Source organism: Myxocyprinus asiaticus, chromosome 20 (assembly GCF_019703515.2).
Source record: "Myxocyprinus asiaticus isolate MX2 ecotype Aquarium Trade chromosome 20, UBuf_Myxa_2, whole genome shotgun sequence".
In the NCBI taxonomy this organism is placed as follows: Eukaryota; Metazoa; Chordata; class Actinopteri; order Cypriniformes; family Catostomidae; genus Myxocyprinus; species Myxocyprinus asiaticus.
The window spans coordinates 2,399,317-2,418,894 of record NC_059363.1 but is presented as its reverse complement, the minus strand read 5'-3'; the positions used below and the strand labels follow the sequence as shown (position 1 = coordinate 2,418,894).

The 19,578-nt window shown below is 34.4% G+C and overlaps 1 protein-coding gene and 1 pseudogene across 1 annotated transcript in view; both read left to right on the top strand.

Moving 5' to 3' along the window:
- Nucleotides 1-3,613, top strand: part of LOC127410688 (1-phosphatidylinositol 4,5-bisphosphate phosphodiesterase beta-1) — a 70,560-nt gene extending 66,947 nt beyond the window's left edge. Inside the window, exons 30-32 of the mRNA XM_051645852.1 lie at nucleotides 1,176-1,233; nucleotides 1,321-1,407; nucleotides 2,607-3,613. Coding sequence (XP_051501812.1) covers nucleotides 1,176-1,233; nucleotides 1,321-1,407; nucleotides 2,607-2,807 — 346 coding nt within the window. The 3' untranslated portion in view covers nucleotides 2,808-3,613. The remainder of the gene's footprint in view (nucleotides 1-1,175; nucleotides 1,234-1,320; nucleotides 1,408-2,606) is intronic.
- Nucleotides 3,614-15,677: 12,064 nt separating this feature from the next.
- LOC127410770 (1-phosphatidylinositol 4,5-bisphosphate phosphodiesterase beta-4-like) overlaps nucleotides 15,678-19,578 on the top strand; it is a 26,357-nt pseudogene continuing 22,456 nt past the window's right edge.

Sequence of the window (19,578 nt, the reverse complement as noted above, 5' to 3'; positions counted from 1 at the left end):
ATACTTTGTTTAAATGTCTTTCATCAGATCATAGACACTCTGTATCTTAATTTACTCCAACTGAGACGTTAATGGCTTTAGAGAGAAACAGTTTTTAAAAATGAGATTTTTTCATTAATGTTCTGGGAGGCAATTATGTGGAAAGAAGATGGAGCTATTCCATAAAACCGGCCTCTAGATGGCAATAAAGCACTTTGTTAAATTAAAAAACTCACCCTACGTCATAACAGTCATTGAGACTTGCTGACCTGTCAATATAGTGTGTATACTGTATGTATATATATATATATATGTGTGTGTGTGTGTGTGTGTGTGTGTGTGTGTCTCGTTAAAACCTTTTGTCACACTCACTTTTTTTTAATGACGTTCTAACAATGTTCATCAGTGTGTGTTCATGCATCACAGGAGATTTATGTCATTTAGTGTCATTTCCAGCACATCTCATATTCTGTGTTGTTTAATATAATTCTGTGCTGGAAGTGACATTTTTAACATTTTTTAAATAAAATGTACTTGACTTTTTTGTCTTGCTAAGGCTAATTTCAAAGCTAACATATTATGGATCCTAAATACACACAATTCAAAAAAATATTTTTACATTTTTTGCATCATTTGGCAAAATTACAGCTTGATTGGAAATGACGGCCAATAAAAATCTTCTTCTCACAATTGATTTTTCCCTTGATTTTTCTTTGTTTTGTCTCATATTTCATCTCAAGCATGCTCTTCACTGACACTTTTGTCCACTGGTTAACAAGTACACAAAAAAATTCACTGGGGTAAACTTATTTGGTGTTGTGGAAATGATGCCACATTTATGGGACAGTCATGATTGAAAGAAATCATTTTCAAACAATAAATATATATGTTTTTTTTTTTATGTTTATTGTCCCTTTTGTTTAGATGGTCATAGTTTTAAAAATGCAATAATTAATATTTTTGTAATTAATTTTCATAGTTTAATATTGAAAGTCAGGTCTGGGACATGTCAAACTTATAAATAAAAGGCATTTGAAAAGTACTAAAAATAAATGATGATGACCTGGTAAAGAGTTTCCAAGTCAGTTTTAATGAGACCTTTATACAACAAAAAGAAAAAAAGATCCATCCATCTTTAATCATGAATTGTTAAGTTCATGAGACATTTGTGTTGACTGATTTGTGTTTGATTTTAGAGAGAAACTGGAGATCAACAGGTCGTATGTGCATGAGGTGGTGCAACACATTAAAAGGGTAAAACAGTTTTTACATTGCCAAGAAAGAAATATCAAGATTCTTCACACTTATCCATTAATGTTTTTTTGTCATTTCTGTTACCAGTTGGAAGACGCTCAGACAAAAAGACACGAGAAGCTTGTGGAAACACATAAGAACATTTTACAACAGATACTAGATGAAAAGCCCAAGGTAAGAGTTTTTTCACGACATGATACCATGGTAATACCATTGGTTTTACCATGGTATCATGTAGTAAAACATGGTTTTTGTACTGTATATACTATGGTATTTGAATATGGTAATCATTTAATATAAGTCAGAAATTAACTTTTTTATGGGGCATTGTTTGCCTCCCAGATCTGATTTTTAGAAGCATTATATATGCTCAAAAGTTAGCATACCCTGGCAGAAATTGTGAAATTTTGGCATTGATTTTGAAAATATGACTGATCATGCAAAAAAATTGTCTTTTATTTAAGGATAGTGATCATATGAAGCCATTTATTATCACATAGTTGTTTGGCTCCTTTTTAAATCATAATGATAACAGAAATCACCCAAATGGCCCTGATCAAAAGTTTACATACCCTTGAATGTTTGGCCTTGTTACAGACACACAAGGTGACACACACAGGTTTAAATGGCAATTAAAGGTTAATTTCCCACATCTGTGGCTTTTTAAATTGCAATTAGTGTCTGTGTATAAATAGTCAATGAGTTTGTTAACTCTCACGTGGATGCACTGAGCAGGTTAGATACTGAGCCGTGGGGAGCAGAAAAGAACTGTCAAAAGACCTGCGTAACTAGGTAATGGAACTTCATAAAGATGGAAAAGGATATAAAAAGATATCCAAAGCTTTGAAAATGCCAGTCAATACTGTTCAATCACTTATTAAGAAGTGGAAAATTCGGGGATCTCTTGATACCAAACCAAGGTCAGGTAGACCAAGAACGATTTCAGCCACAACTGCCAGAAGAATTGTTCGGGATACAAAGAAAAACCCACAGGTAACCTCAGGAGAAATACAGGCTGCTCTGGAAAAAGACGGTGTGGTTGTTTCAAGGAGCACAATACGACGATACTTGAACAAAAATGAGCTGCATGGTCGAGTTGCCAGAAAGAAACCTTTACTGCGCCAATGCCACAAAAAAGCCCGGTTACAATATGCCCGACAACACCTTGACACACCTCACAGCTTCTGGCACACTGTAATTTGGAGTATCATTCAAGTCTGTAGGACAAACGGTTACTCACTGGATGTTTAATACTTTGTGTTAAGGGTTTGTTCAAATCACTAACACTAAATCTGAGCAATAGTAATAGCGCTTGTTATGTTTCTTATTCATGTCAACTTATATGATATTGATATGGCGATGTCTCCTTACAGCTTCAGAATGATCTGGACCAGGAGTACCAGGACAAATTCCGGCGACTTCCACTGGAGATCCAGGAGTTTGTGCAGGAAAGCACCAAGAGAAAGACTGAGGATGGTGATCAGGAAGTTCTGCCCTCGTCCGACACACTGGAGAAACTCATGCAGAAGGGCGTGCAATCTGAAGACGACACGGAAGAAGAGAAGAAAGACTGATCGTGTGATGTCATACAACCTTCTGGATTGCTTCCCAAGTCACTTTTACATTTTATCAATAGAATTGGGAGATATCAAAAACAGACAAACAAAACAATTATTCATGGAGCATTGAATTGGACACGTGACCTATGGCTCAATTATTATTAATGTTTTTTTACAATTGTTTTTTATTTTATTTCAGTTTTTGTACCCTGCTTGACTGAGTACAAATAAGGTTTTAAATATTAATTATTTCTAGTGTTCTGTTGATGTGCTTCTCATAAAAATGAGTGAAAACAGAAATGTTTTATTGTTAAAAGAGGGTTCAGGACACGAGCATTGATTGAGTGCACACACTGTATGGAGATGCGATTACTGTACTATATTGTACTGTAGCAATTATTTCACCTTTTATGAGTAATTCTTATAAAAACATTTAGGTCAGTTCACCCCAAAAACAAAAGACAAAATTATAAGAAACTGTATTTTACACTAGGAAAATGAAACCTATATTGTAGGACTGTTAGGATTTTTTGCATTGAGGGCATATTCTCATGACAATTAATCAACCCCCCAAAAATACTGTAATGTAATGATTTGTAACATTTAAATCAGCATACATTAATGGCAGTGCAACAAATGTTACTATGGTGTATAATTACTTTACAATTGCATTCATATTTCATTATTTTATCACATTGTAGTAACAATTTTTAATTATTATTTTTTATTACAGTAATGAGAAATGGGGGAGGAAATGTGCTTAATAGTCACAAAAATGATGTCACAATGCAACATATCTTAATGGTTCTAAAAACAGGTTACATTTTTTACATTTTTCAAAAAAAAAAAAAAAAAAAAATATATATATATATATATATATATATATATATATATATATATATATATATTGATTTTGAAATGAAATATGAATCAGACATGTTCTAAGAAATTATATTTCACATACAGTAAGTCTATTTTTAGGACCATTAGGATTTTTTTGTTTTTATTTTGTTTTTATTTTAAGATTTTTATTTTTAGTTTCATGACAATTAAGCACACCGACACAAATTATCATTACTGTATAGTACAAAATTATACAATATTACTATACTATACAGTAATAAAATGTTAGTTATTTTGTTTAATAATTTATTTTTTTATTTATGTATTTAAATCTGCATAAATTAAAGGCAGTACAACAAATGCTATATATATATATATATATATATATATATATATATATATATATATATATATATATATATTGCATTTAAGTAAGAAAAAGAAGATTTTTGTATTACAGTAATGAGATTGTGGGAAGAAATTGAGCTTAATTGTCATTACAATAATGCCACAATGCAAAACTTCTTATTGTTTAAAAAATATAGGCCTCATTTACTACATGCAAAATGTAATTTATTATTTCTTTCTTTTAGTTTTATGGTGAAATATGATGCCGGACTTGTTCTAAGAAATTATATTTGACATATATATAATTATATATATAAAGATTTCTTTCTTATTATTATTTTAGGATTTGTATTGTAGGATTTATGACAATTAAGCTTATCAACACAAATTCTTCTTACTGTACAGTACAAATATGCAGTATTACTATACTATACAGTAATAGAATATTTATTTTGTTTAATAAATTATTTATTTTTAAAATTAAAAGCAGTACGAGAAATGCAGCCATGGTGTATGTTACAATTTCAATAATATCTAATTTTTATTATTATTATTATTTTGCATTACAGTAATAAAATGTTTTACAGTAATTAGATTGTTGGGGGAAAAAAATTACTTAATTGTCATGAAAAGTATGTCACAATGCAAAACATCTTATCAGTTAAAAATAATTTAAAAGTAATTTTTTTTAATTTTTTTATTTATTTATTTTTTTTATTGATTCTGAGGTGAAATATGCTTTTGTGAGATCGACCCGTACAGATTTGAAAGTGTGTGGAAGGTTCCTGGTTTATTTGCACTGAAACGATTATGATATTTAATTAATCTGATTGCAAAAGTTGCTGCTGTTGGTTTCTTTTGATTTTGAGAGCTTGAATTCTGCTGTGCATTTTAAAGAAACCTTTAACAGGTGAGTTTAAAAACCTGCATGGATGTATATTAGAAACATTTTGGTCTGCAGGTGCTGAAATTCTGTTTTCAGAGATGCATGCTTACAGTCAGCGAGCGCTTCATGCATCTATACATTTATAAATGTCAGCAATATAGCTTGTGTTGTAATGTAGTAACTATTATCAGTTTGTGGTGTATTTAAAGCTATAATAATAATTGATTTTTGGACCCATAACAAACATTAACACCTTTAGTAGGTAGTTAAAACAAGTTCTATTTGCATATATTTCTGTGTTTTATTTGCTGTATTAAGGGAACATTTTAATTCCTCCCGTTTTCTGTTTAGGAGGGTTTATTATCAGATTGGTTCATTTGTAAGTACAGTGTATAATATGGGCAGATTTTTTTAAATTAGCATAAAAATAGGGTGTGAATCTCACGAATATATTTCCTAGTCACATTTAACTCCATATATATCATTTGAAGCCTTTTTGGGTTCCAAAATATTTTTTTGCATTGTGACGTTATTTTCCTGATAATAATGCACGTTTCTCCCCCAAATTCTCATTACCGTAATGCATCCGAACTTTTTACTTTAGTGAAATACAATGATCTTTTTATTAAAAACAATATAAAAACAGTACAACTGCGATGTATAAATATATGTAAAGATAATTATGAGGGGATATTTCAAAAAACTTTTTTTTTAAATAAAAATGTATCAAGTTAATGTAAATATTTAATTTAAATGTATTTAATATAATTTTATTTCATTTAAATGTATTACAAATATTTAAAGAAATATATAATTCGATTTTTTTCTTTTAATATTTCTTTTTGGGGTGAAATATGACTTGGACATGCTTTTAACAGATTTCGTGAGATGTACATTAAATAAAATCAGTAATGCAGATATAGAGGGCAAAAAAAAAAAAAAGATATGCACTTTGGATGTCCCGAGGTATTTTCACCATTATGCAATCTTTCTACATCATAGTCAAAGAGAGACAAAAAGCATGTAAAATTTCCTTTTTAATATGTCGTTTTGTTTAGATATGGATGTAGGATATGTTCAATTTGTTCAATTTGATTGTGAATTATTTTCTACTTTATGCCATAATTGTATAATTCATAGTTTCTTTAAGCACTTTGGTTAGATATTATTTTGACCAGTTACTGATTTAAAGCTATACATTCTGATTTGTTTAGTTGTACATTTCAGGTTAAGTAATTATATTAACTTTGTCATTAATGTTCTGTGTATTTGCAAGGTTTGATATTTTTGCTCAATTGCAATATGCGATCTATGTGAACCACTGGAAAAAAGTGCCAAAATGTTGTTTTAGACTTTTTTCCATACAAGAAAACCATCGTAAATCATAAAACACGCAGCTGCTCAAACCTTGCATATGCTTGTTTGGTCTATTTGCTGACTAAACTATTAGTTTTACCGTTTGCTTTATGTCTCTTTGAATACATTAGAAAGCAGAATGTTACAGTTGCAGCTACTAAACATATTAGACTTAATCATTTATTCATTGACTTCATTTCCCCATATTTAATAGTTTACATTTAAAAGGAATCCTGTATATTCACTTCGAGAAGTATTGTATGGAGTTTTTACAACACGATTGATTCATTGTTTCCTTTCCTATCTTTTTGCAATGTAAGATTACTTGAATTACCTTTATGACTCCAATGATTTTTCATCGTTTTGAAGTGAAGTCCTGTGCCTTTGAATGTTGAATCTCTGTTAGATGTGGAATGTAAAAAAGTGTTGACGAATAGAGCTCATTTTTTGTATAAACTGTAAGCGCACTTTTAAGATATTTATACAAGTACAGAATTAAAATAGATATGACGTGTCAAACTGTTGACGTGTATGCTAGTGAATGCCACATTCTTATTTTAAACGTTTGTTTCTGTTCACAGACAAGATAACATTTAAAAACATTTGGTTTTGTCCAGTTTTGTTGTATCTCAAATAACATCTTTGGAAGACAAATATTGTTGAATGTGAGTTGTGCTCGTGCTGTGCATTTGGTTTTAGTAAAACTGTTCTTGTGAAATTTGGACTTTAAACACTATAAACTATGTCTTGCATGTTTTGTTTTTTGTCATAACTTCAATTCTTTGTATTTATGTATAGACACATACCTTAAAGTCCTGACTAAAATGTCCACTGTTATTGTCAGGAAAACAAATATATAGTTCATTTAACACACATTGGTCTTATAACTGCGCATGTTGTCAGACTGTATGGGTTAAGTTGTCACAGTGGGAACCTGCTATTTATTGAGAGTGATTTGAGAAGATTTGTTCTTTTCTTAAGATAGTAAACAGGTAAAAGTTTACCTTAATTTTAAAAAAGCCACAACATTTGTATTTAAGATGTATTATTGGCCATTTAATTTCAGAAAAATTGAAACTGTAAAACAATTATGAAACACACACACACAAAAAAATTAAACAGCAAAAATGGAAAAGGCAATATTAATATATATATATATATACACTCAGCAAAAAAAGAAACGTCCTCTCATTTTCAACTGCTTTTATTTTCAGCAAACTTAACATGTGTAAATATTTGTATGAACATATAAAGATTCAACAACTAAGACATAAACTGAACAAGTTTCACAGACATGTGACTAACAGAAATGGAATAATGTGTCCCTGAACAAAGGGGGGTCAGTAACAGTCAGTATCTGGTGTGGCCACCAGCTGCATTAAGTACTGCAGTGCATCTCCTCCTCATGGACTGCACCAGATTTGCCAGTTCTTGCTGCGAGATGTTACCTTACTCTTCCACCAAGGCACTTGCAAGTTCCCGGACATTTCTGGGGGGATTGGCCCTAGCTCTCACCCTCTGATCCAACAGGTCCCAGACGTGCTCAATGGGATTGAGATCCTGGCTCTTTACTGGCCATGGCAGAACACTGACATTCCTGTCTTGCAGGAAATCATGCACAGAACGAGCAGTATGGCTGATGGCATTGTCATGCTGGAGGGTCATGTCAGGATGAGCCTGCAGGAAGGGTACCACATGAGGGAGGAGGATGCCTTCCCTGTAACGCACAGCGTTGAGATTGCTTGCAATGACAACAAGCTCAGTCCAGTGATGCTGTGATACATCGCCCCAGACCATTACGGACCCTTCAACTCCAAATCAATCCTACTGCAGAGTACAGGCCTTGGTGTAACGCTCATTCCTTCAAAGATAAACGCAAGTCCGACCATCACCCCTGGTGAGACAAAACCATGACTCGTCAGTGAAGAGCACTTTTTGCCAGTCCTGTCTGGTCCAGCGAAGGTGGGTTTGTGTCCATAGGCGACATTGTTGCCGGTGATGTCTGGTAAGGACCTGCCTAACAACAGGCATACAAGCCCTCAGTCCAGCCTCTCTCAGCCTGTTGCGGACAGTCTGAGAACTGGAGGGATTGTGCATTCCTGGTGTAACTCGGGCAGACTGTCCCGCAGATGTGATATTCGGATGTACCAATCCTGTGCAAGTGTTGTTACGCATGGTCTGCCACTGCGAGGATGATCAGCTGTCCTTCCTGTCTCCCTGTAGCGCTGTCTTACATGTCTCACAGTACGGACATTGTAATTTATTGCCCTGGCCACATCTGCAGTCCTCATGCCTCCATGCAGCATATATAAGGCACATCTTTCTTTTGGTGTTTTTCAGAGTCAGTAGAAAGATCTCTTTAGTGTCCTAAGTTTTTAGGACTGTGACCTTAATTGCCTTCCGTCTGTAAGCTGTTAGTGTCTTAACGACTGTTCCACAGGTGCATGTTCATTAACTGTTTATGGTTCACTGAACAAGCATGGAAAACATTGTTTAAACCCTTTACAATAAAGATCTGTAAAGTTATTTGGATTTTATATACTGAGTTTATATACTGTATATACTATATATATGAGTTTATACTAATAATAAGCCATTATCTTATCATTATATTATGTTCGGATTTTTCCGGATTATGACACTGAATACATTGTCAACACAAACATCTGTCAACTGATGCCAGGAACGAGAATCGTAACGTTTCAATCGTTAGAATACAGTATCTGCTGTTTGCATGCTTTGATGTTGTTGAAACTGATTCATTCAGGACTAAACAAGAAAAGTAACAATCATTGTAGCAGCAAATGTAACAGTAATTGTTTCTTTAATTGTTGCAGTAAATGTTACATAGTGTCAGCAATGACCTACAGTACTAGTGTACACTTCATCTACAACTTAAGCAACATTTTTCAACTTCTCTTATAATTGTTATTCATGGATTAATATATATATATATATATATATATATATATATATATATATATATATATATATATATATATATATATATATTATTATCTGATACTGACTGATAGACTACATGGGGTTTTTATACTTTAAAAAAATAATTATTAGTGAAAGCAAAAAAGGTGATTAACAATAATAAAAATAAATAAAATATTTTTATTTGGTTTAATATCTGTTTCATAGAAGTGTCAAGTTTTGGAGTATTCCCTAATCAACAGCATACATGATACAAGTGTACCAAAGGTAAAACTATTAACACGCAAACATGCAAGGTAATCTCTAGTAAAAAAAAAAAAAAATTAAAAATGCATACCAAGCTAAATACAGGTGTTACCTTTTTTTTTTTTTTTTTTTTTTTAAAGAAAGTGTAACATTTCTTCTTCCCTGAAGTAATAACAGTAAAATTATGCACTTTATATTATTTAGATCTTATTTACCTGTTAATTTCTCAGTAACATAATTCATTTGCATATGCAAATAAGCAAAATCATGTTAACTTTACTTCAGTAAAAACCTACACTTCTTTCAGTTGAAACATGGAGAAGATATGAAAAAGTGCCATGTACTGGGGAAAGATTACTGGCATTTGGTGGAAAAAAAGAACAATTACGTGACTAGAAAATCATGTCATAACAATAATAACCAGTAAATGGCTGCTGAGACTGTGTGGTCTGATGGCTTGTTGTAACTTAATTTAAGATTAGCCAATTTTAGATTTAGATTAGATTATCACAAGTTTTGCATTTAGATACTGTATATATTTAGACATTATCAAACTATTGTTTGTCAAAGATTAGCAGTTCTGTTAAATAATTTTTAAGTGTCAGTTTCTTTTTGTTAGGGTTTTTTTGCAATGATGTCTCATTATGTTTACAGTCAAACCTGACCATGGTGTTACAAAAAGAACACTTAGAATAAGAATTTTGTTGCCAAAAATGTATTTCAATTATCAAAATTCAATAACTCAATAAAGTAAATTAGTTTAAGTTTCCATAACAGAAAGAAGCAGTGTTTTGTCTGGAAGGTGCGGCTCTCACACCTAAGCATGTTTGTGTGTGTGTGTGTGTGTGCTGTTTGTGGTTGTGTGTGTGCGTGTCTTGCATTGTGGGTGTGTTATGGTCTCACCCCCTCATTTCTCTGTGTGTTTTTGTGTGTTCTGCATTGTGACTGATTTATTGATTTAATTTGACAAATTTCAAAAAGGTGCTCTGTGTTATAGTCTCACCAATTCATTTCTCTGTGTGTGTGTTTGTGTTTTGCACTCTGGATGTTTAATAGTCACACCTCTTAATTTCTCTGTGTTTGTGTTCTGCATTGTGGCAGATTTATTGATTGTATTCGACAAATAAAAAAATAAATAAAAAAAAATGCCCTATGTCAGGGTCTCTCCCATCCATTTCCTATGATCGGTCAATTTTGACCGCAATTAGCAAAGGTGTCGCTTTTTTTTTACGACCATTGAGACTCAGTCTTTTTTTTTTTTTTTTCAGATTGCAAATCTAGGAAAAGTCACAAAATCTTGTACCACTCAGATTGAAGCCATTCAAACCATTTTTATAAAAAAAAAACAAAAAAAAAACAAACTGAAATCTATCAAAAATTACCGAACAGTTCAGGAAGGTTAAAGGTACTAGAAACATTGGCATGTACTGTGTGTGTGTGTATATATATATATATATATAATATACAGTATGTATACTGTATATATGTTTGTCATACCAAAAGATGATAGTATGTGTTACATTTCTGTTGTGACGCATATCAGAAAGACCTTTAAAAGTCTGCGAGTTATGTAAAATGTTAAAAAATATCTGTTTTCTCTGTAGGACCCAAAGATTATTTCTGTGTTGGAGGCGCAGATAAATGTGAAAGTAACCTAGAGGGTTGAATCATCTGCATATGCAGCGGCACAGATCTGGTCAACCTGAGCTTCATGTACATTGTTGCGCAAAATATTAATACGGCCAAGGTAACACCAGCGTTCTGTACATCCCCAGAGAACTGGTGTAATTCATGAGTACTGAGACAAACAGTGTAAATAAAGTTTCTGTGGTGCAACATTTTCAAAAACATTGCAAAATGAGCTTGCTACTAATAGGGCATTAATTTATTTTACTAAAAATTTGGGGAAATATGTAAAAATCACTAACGATTTCTGTATAATTTGTTTGATGTTGTTGATAAATATTGGTTGTGGCACAAAATTTAAACACAAAATAAATGTTTTCATGTTTTCATGATTTGCCTGAGTGGGCTAAACAAACAGAGCAAAAATTTCAGAAATCGGATATCAACCTACATTCTACTGATCATCTCTAATTAATTTCAGAGTGTAATTGTTGATATTTTCAAAACTAATGCCAGGACAATTATGGGACATGCTTTGTCTTATGTGTCAAGTAAATTAATTCTTTCCCTCAAGGAAGATCATCAACCTCACTGTCTAATTCCAGCTCTCATCATCCGCTGTCACTGTTAAGTCACTGCGGCTGTGTCCTCAAGTGATTTTGGTTTTATTTGCCCTCCCGATGGAACGTTGTTGACCCCTGGGAAGTGTGCACTTGTGCTGAACCTCAAGCAGCTGCTGTTTCAGGACACTGCTGGTCTCACCCCGTGTTTTGTCTGAAACGTGCTCAATTCATTAGTATATTTCCGGGAAAGAGTGTTTGTCCTGCATTAGGAGAGCTAGCATTCGAGCACTAGAAGTAACATGAATGTTGAGTAAAAATAGCACACAATGAGAGCTGAGAGAGAATAGATGATATAAGATGTCAGTATGTTTACAGGTCATCCAACATCAGTATAAATCTACCGTTCAATCATCTAACCTTAATATCATCATAATTGTTAGTGCTTGTTACATGGCTTCAGAAGACTTTGAATACAATGCACACAACATATGGACTTCTTTTATGAGACTTTTTGGAGCTTAACAGCCTCTGGTCATTTTATTATTTCATGGTATGGAAAAGAGCAGCGTAAACATTCTCCTTTGCTGTTTACGGAAGAAAGAAAATCATATGGAGTTGGAAGAGGTCAAGTCAAGTCATTTTTATTTGTATAACGCTTTTCACAACACACATCGTTTCAAAGCAGTTTTACAGGAAATCATGCATTAACAAAAACAAAAAATGAAACTGTAATATCTATAATGTTTTACAGTGATCATTGTGTAGTTTGATTCAATATGATTGTAAAATGTGTATAGAAATTAAATAATTAAATAATAATTGTTTTTAGAACCCCTGTGAGCAAGTTGGAGGTGACTGTGGCAAGGAACACAAAACTCCATAAGATGTTGGTTAATGGAGAAAAATAACCTTGGGAGAAACCAGACTCACTGTGGGGGCCAGTTCCCCTCTGACTAAACAGCATGAATATAATGCCAATATTACTTATTTATGTGCAATGCAAGTCATGGTTTTAAATTTGTAAGCATAATTTAAGTAAGCGTTAAGGTCCAGTGTTTTAAAAATAAAAATAAAATATTTCTTTAATGAACTTTAAGATTAATGACTAATGTCTTTGAAGTCCATCCTGGATTGTCTGCAGAAGTTCATATTGATGCATTGTCCTTTGTTAGTTGGCTGATGAAGGCTTTTGTTGGCAATTAAATGATAGTCTATGTATTCCATTTCAAGAGTGTAGTCCATCAATAGACAAAAGAGATGCAGGCAGAGATTAATGAGGTGCATCGCAGTCAAACTGCAGGTCATTTCGATGAGGTTCGTTGGGGTCCATCTTAAGTCCAAGGTTCATGCATTGGCATATGAAGCATCCAATGTCTTACAGTTGTAGTTGGCATCAGTTCATCCTCTGAAGTTTAAAGACTGAGGTGATGTCTGGCTAGCACCGGCTGTAGTTTGTCATCATCTCTCAGCGTCACATAGCAGTGGAGTCCGACACCAAGCAGGAACGGAGCTGGATCTGGCAGGCTCTGGTAACCTTGGGATATGAATCACGAGGTTGAGACATGGAAACAAATAGAATAATATTAGCGAAGATGCCATTCAATTTATTGTAGATTTATAGATCATGATGGATGTTTCTGGTTCCGGCAGACCTAACTAAAGCAGCCTAATTGTGAGTTGATGGATAAATTAGGTGTATGCCTGGCTAAATAGATGAGTCTTTAGTCTAGACTTAAACTGAGTGAGTGTGTTTGCATCTCGAACAGTGTTAGGGAGACTATTCCATAGTTTAGGAGCCAAATATGAAAAGGATCTACCTAATTTTGTGGATTTTGATATTCTTGGAATTATTAACAGGCCAGAATTTTGTGATCGTAATGTACATGATGGAATATAGCATGTCAGAAGGTCACTTAAGCACTGCGGAGCTAGACCATTCAAAGCTTTGTATGTAGTTAACAGAATTTTAAAGTTAATATGAAATTTAACAGGTAGCCAATGTAATGATGATAAAATGGGGCTAATATGATCATATTTCTTGGTTCTTGTCAGCACTCTGGCTGCTGCATTTTGAAACAATTGAAGTTTATTTATTGAACTTGCTGGACATCCTCCCAGTAATGCATTACAATAATCTAGTCTTGAGGTCATGAATGCATTAATTCGTTTTTCGGCATCAGAGAGATGTGTCGTAATTTAGCAATATTTCTCAGGTGGAAGAATGCTGTTCTACAAACAGATTGGACAGACAGGTATCAAAAATATCACCTAAGTTCTTCGCTGTTGTAAACGATGTAACAGTATATCCATCGAGAGTTAAATTATATTTTAGTGGCTTGTTTTTAGAGGTTTTTGGTCCAATAATTAGTACCTCTGTTTTGTCGGAATTGAGTAGAAGGAAATTTCTGGCCATCCAATCTTTGAATTCATTGATACACTCTGCTAATTTGGAGAACTGTGAATTTTCATTGGGTTTAGAAGAAATATAAAGTTGGGTATCATCTGCAAAACAGTGGAAACTTATTCCATGACTCCCAGGGGAAGCATATTTAAGGAGAAAAGCAGAGACCCTAAAACTGATCCCTGCGGCACTCCATACTTAACTTTTGTTTGATCTGACAATTCCTCGTTTACACATACAAAGTGGTAGCAGTCTGCTAAACAGGACCTAAACCATGCTAATGCAACTCCACAAATGCCAACATAATTCTCCAGCCTATCCAAGAGAATGTCGTGATCTATCGTGTCGAATGCAGCAATAAGATCTAAAAGTACTAGAAGTGAAATGCAGCTGCGATCAGATGACAAGAGCAAGTCATTTGTAACTCTGATAAGTGCAGTCTCTGTACTGTGATGGGGCCTAAATCCTGATTGAAATTGTTAATATATTCCATTTCTCTGTAGAAATGAAAATAGTTGGGAGGACACTACTTTTTCTAGTATTTTTGACATAAATGGTAGATTTGAAATCGGTCTGTAATTAGCCAATTCTCTAGGATCAAGCTGTGGCTTCTTAATCATGTAATCCATAAAATGGAACTATAATCTAATTATGAGTATTTAAATTGTAATCTATCTAAGTACAAGTCTTGATTTTTGTAATCTGACTACATAGTCCAGATTACAAGTAATCCGTTACTACCCAGCACTAGGTATAAGTCACTTCTCTCAGCCTCCTAATGTGTTTTGTGTCAATAGTTTCAAGATTTGGAGCTCTATTTTCGTGAGCGTGCAAAGCACAGCTCTACGCGCAACTACCATGTGCTACGGTGTGCTATTTTTGTGAGAGTGCAAATTCTAAGTATAATTTTTGTGCCAGCGTTAAGCGCAAGTGGCGTGGATGGGAGTATTTGCGCTCTCTTTAGGTGTATGCGTGCAAACTGTGGGTGTATTGTATGTTAATAAAGTGCCGCAAAGTGCAATTTGCTATCTTTCTGAGATATAAGTCATTGCGCTAAAACGTTTCAATACCACGTGTGTTTTCAGCACAAAGTCTTAATTCAGTTTCTGTATTTGCTCTTTGGAGATTCCACTGGCAGGTGGTAATAAAGTTAATGTCCAAAATCTGAAAATATAGTGGAACATCAGATTATGTAAAAAAATGTCTGAGATTTGTGTTAAACTACCATATTTCTGTTTCTCTATTTCACTGCATACAGTCTATTTACACTACCAACTTCTTATGAATGTGCTGTCTCTTTTTATATCCACTGGGATAGGACGCAGACGTGCCAGAGATGAACCTCCAAATTAAATTGCACTTGACCAGCCATTAACGCTTTGCCCAGGCAATTTCGCCAAACCCACTTACGCCTAGACTAAGTGCTTGCTTGCACGAAAATACCAAAACTTCATGGCCCATGCCCACTGACTTTGCGCTTATGATTTATCGCATAGCGCTTTGCTTTGTGCTAGCACTCTGAAAATATTGCCCTTGGTCAAGTATCCATGGTCATTTAGAAAAATAATAATAATAATTAAAAAAAAATAACATGAACTTTTATGGCAATGTGTGTCTTTCTAGTTTAATGTTCAATCTTCTTGCTTGCTGTTAATTTGTTTCGCTGTAGTTGGATGCGTTTATCATTTTTGACCAATGTGAATGGAAAGAGGCCTGTCAGGATGTACTCTACAACCTTTTTTTTTAATGTGTCTTAAGTGTCTAAATACTTTTTGACACCACTGTATGTCTAGCTTGAGCATTGCAAACCATGACTTTTGTCTGATTTTCCTGAGTATCAGAAGAACTTTTGCTTCAGTTAAAACTGAGAAGGGTATTTTCAAAGCAATGAAAGATCTTGGTTTACCCAGTGGAAAAGTCATTTTTAACAGTACTTAGTTTGACCCCTTTAAACATTGTTATCTTGGTGAAGCTTCAGGACAGATGTATTAATCATTATATAATTGTATCGCTGCATTAAACAGTATTGATCTGAGCTGTACTCTATGTGGGCCATGCTAACTGTACAGTAGCTTTCATTTTGCTTTTGGCATGGAAGCTGTGATTGCTATGTTTACTCCCATCTGGTTTTTGTATCTGAGTACGAGGACATATTGTTCATACTTTTTTTTAATAATTTCTACAGAACGATGAAATTTTCACCTTTGATAAGTTCTACTATCTAACTCAGAAGATTTGTCCAAGAAACAATATTGAAGTTCTGTTCAAGAAACTGTAAGCGTGCAACTATCCAGTGAAAATACATATTGCGTATTGAAAGAATTATCCTGAATTTTCATAGTAGCTAAAATAAATGGCATTCAAATAGCTTGATTTAGGATTGTAGCTTTAAAGAAACTTTGCTGTTTGCATGAATGAATATTATTTCAGAGGATTTTTTCCCATGAGTTGCACAATACTTCATTTACTAACTAGACACTGTTCCGTTTAAACTTACACTGCCTGGTGTGCTGAGTGACTCCAACCAGGTCTCCTAAGCAACCAAATTGGCTCGGTTGCTAGGGAGGTTAGAGTCACATGGGGTAACCTCCTCGTGGTCACGATTAGTGGTTCTTGCTCTCAGTGGGGCGCGTGGTAAGTTGTGCGTAGATCGTGGAGAGTAGCGTGAGCCTCCACATGCTGTGAGTCTCCACGGTGTCATGCACATCGAGCCGCGTGATAAGATGCACGGATTGACTGTCTCAGAAGTGGAGACAACTGAGACTTGTCCTCCGTCACCCAGATTGAGGTGCGTAACCGCGCCACCACAAGGACCTACTAAGTAATGGGAAATGGGCATTCCAAACTGGGAGAAAGGGGAATAATAATAATAATAAAAAAAACTTGCATTGCCTGAGGAGTTTGAATATTAACCCTTTAATGTACATGTAACTAGATAGCTTGAATGAAAAATATGCTGTAGAGGATGAAAGAGAGAGTTGTGTAACTTCTTGTGTCATTTATTAAATCTTTCATATGCTGTATTTCTTTCTGCAGGGGAGACAAAAGCGATTATTTAAGCGCAGACCAGTTGGTCCACTTTCTGAATGAAATTAATTTATTGATGAATTGTCCTCCCTGTTGCATGTGAAACTGCGGCTGTGTCCTATCCCTGACAGCATGTTTACTCAACAGACATTCATAAAGTGCCCATTAAGCTCTTAAACAGAAACCTTCACATCCGATTGCAATAGAAATGAATCATGCAGCATCCATTACTGTTAATGCAACTTGAATGCTACAATATAAAACATGAGATCATTCATAATTATTTTTATTTTTGCATAATTTTCTTCCAATTTGGAATGCCCAATTCCCACTACTTAGTAGATCCTTGTGGTGGTGTGGTTACTCACCTCAATCCGGGTGGCGCAGGACAAGTCTCAGCTGCCTCCGCTTCTGAGACCGTCAATCCGTGCATCTTATCACGTGGCTCGATGTGCATGACACCGCGGAGACTAACAGCATGTGGAGGCTCATGCTACTCTCTGCGATCCACGCACAACTTACCACGTGCCCCATTGAGAGCGAGAACCACTAATCGCGACCATGAGGAGGTTATCCCATGTGACTCTACCCTCCCTAGCAACCGGGCCAATTTGGTTGCTTAGGAGACCTGGCTGGAGTCACTCAGCACGCCCTGGATTCGAACTCGCGACTCCAGGGGTGATAGTCGGCATCAATACATGCTGAGCTACCCAGGCCCCTCATTCATAAATATTTAAAATTTTGCATTGTTTTGTGTTATTTGTTCCTGTGAGTGTGTTTACATGCACATTCGTACACCGATTATTCGTAAAGGAATGCTCTAGGTTCAATACAAGTTAAGCTCAATCGACAGTATCTGTAAGCGTGCAAACATCCAGTGAAAATACATATTGCGTATTGAAAGAATGATCCTGAATTTTCATAGTAGCTAAAATAAATGGCATTCAAAAACGTAGCTTGAATTAGGATTGTAGCTTTAAAGAAACTTTGCTGTTCATGATGGTAGCGGATACTTTGCTAACACCATGTTGTTAAGACATTTACAATGGTACTGCCATGGTATTTTTGAAGTACTGTACCTTATGTCATATATGCATGCTCATCATTCAGTATGGTGGTATGTCAAAGTGGCATCATCCGATAACATCACAGTGCCATGTATGCATTATTAAGTGCTATATCTTTTTTTACTTTGCACAAATATTGATTAAACTCAAAAAATTCTTGTTACTATATTGCTAGTAGTCTATGTAACCTGCAGGTTTTTTTTTTCTTGGATAGAATCAAGGTGATCCTCGTCTGAATGAGATTTTATTCCAGTTCTATGACTCTAAATGTGCTCTTCAAATGATCGAGCAATATGAACCTGATGAGAAACTCAAGAGAAAAGGTTGGTGACACTTAATTGTGTTCATATGCGATCATTTCTTCTTTCAATGTACTGTTTTCTTATTGCACACTTTTGTGTTTTGATGCTATATACAGCTCTCAGGAATACTTGATTGCATGATGAGCACCAAACTGTTTTATTGACTGTTTTCCTGCATAGCTTTGCTTGTTTTGTGCTAGTTTTATGACTCTCAAATCAATATTTCATGTCCATTGTTTTAAGTACAGGTTGCTATAGAATAAGCAGGATAATGCACTGGCCATTTTGCAAAATAACCCCCTTTCGAGTGAGACCAGATCTCCTCTACTTCACTTTAAAAAACATTTGTTATGTAAACATATTTTTGTAATATTTGAGCGCCACCTGGTGTTAAATGAGAGTAAATATTGCTTGGTTTCTTACCTGCCTTGTAAAAGAGAAAGATAGGACTCAACATACATATTGTACTGTATGAATGAATAAACTGATCTGTGCAGGTTTTTGATGTCTTATGAGAATGCTCCCGTGTTTCTGGATCGGTTGGAGGTTTATCAAGAGATGGATCAGCCACTGTCTCACTGCTTCATCAACTCGTCTCACAACACATACCTGACCAGCAGACAGTTTGGTAGAGATGTACAGACAGGTGCTGCTGTCCGGCTGTAGGTACTATTATTCTGTTATCATTGAAATCAGTGGTGCAAATACTTTATATACAAATTAGCTATGCAAACAGTTTTTTTGTGCTTATTTTTCAAAACATGGTACTTTAAATGTTATAAAACACTTTATAATAACTTTACCTATGTCATTAACTAACAATATTACAATATGCAATACCCATGAGATCATTAGTTAAAGGACATTTCAATTGTTAGAAATGTCACAAAACCTTCCTTTGTGTACATTCAAATGTGAATTTATATGAAAATGTATGATCTACTGATCTGAAAAGCATTGAATAAAGTTTAATGTAGTTTATTAAATGAAGTGAATTATAAAGTGACATGTTATAGACTGTCAATTCTAATGACCAAAAGAAGGAGGTATTGACCTAGAATATTTTATGTTTGAAAACCAGGCTCATAAAGATACTAAAGCTGCATCTTAAATATGTAAAGCTCTTGCATCTTTTTGAATTTCTCTAATCAGTTTTGAAGCAATGTATTTAATTTATT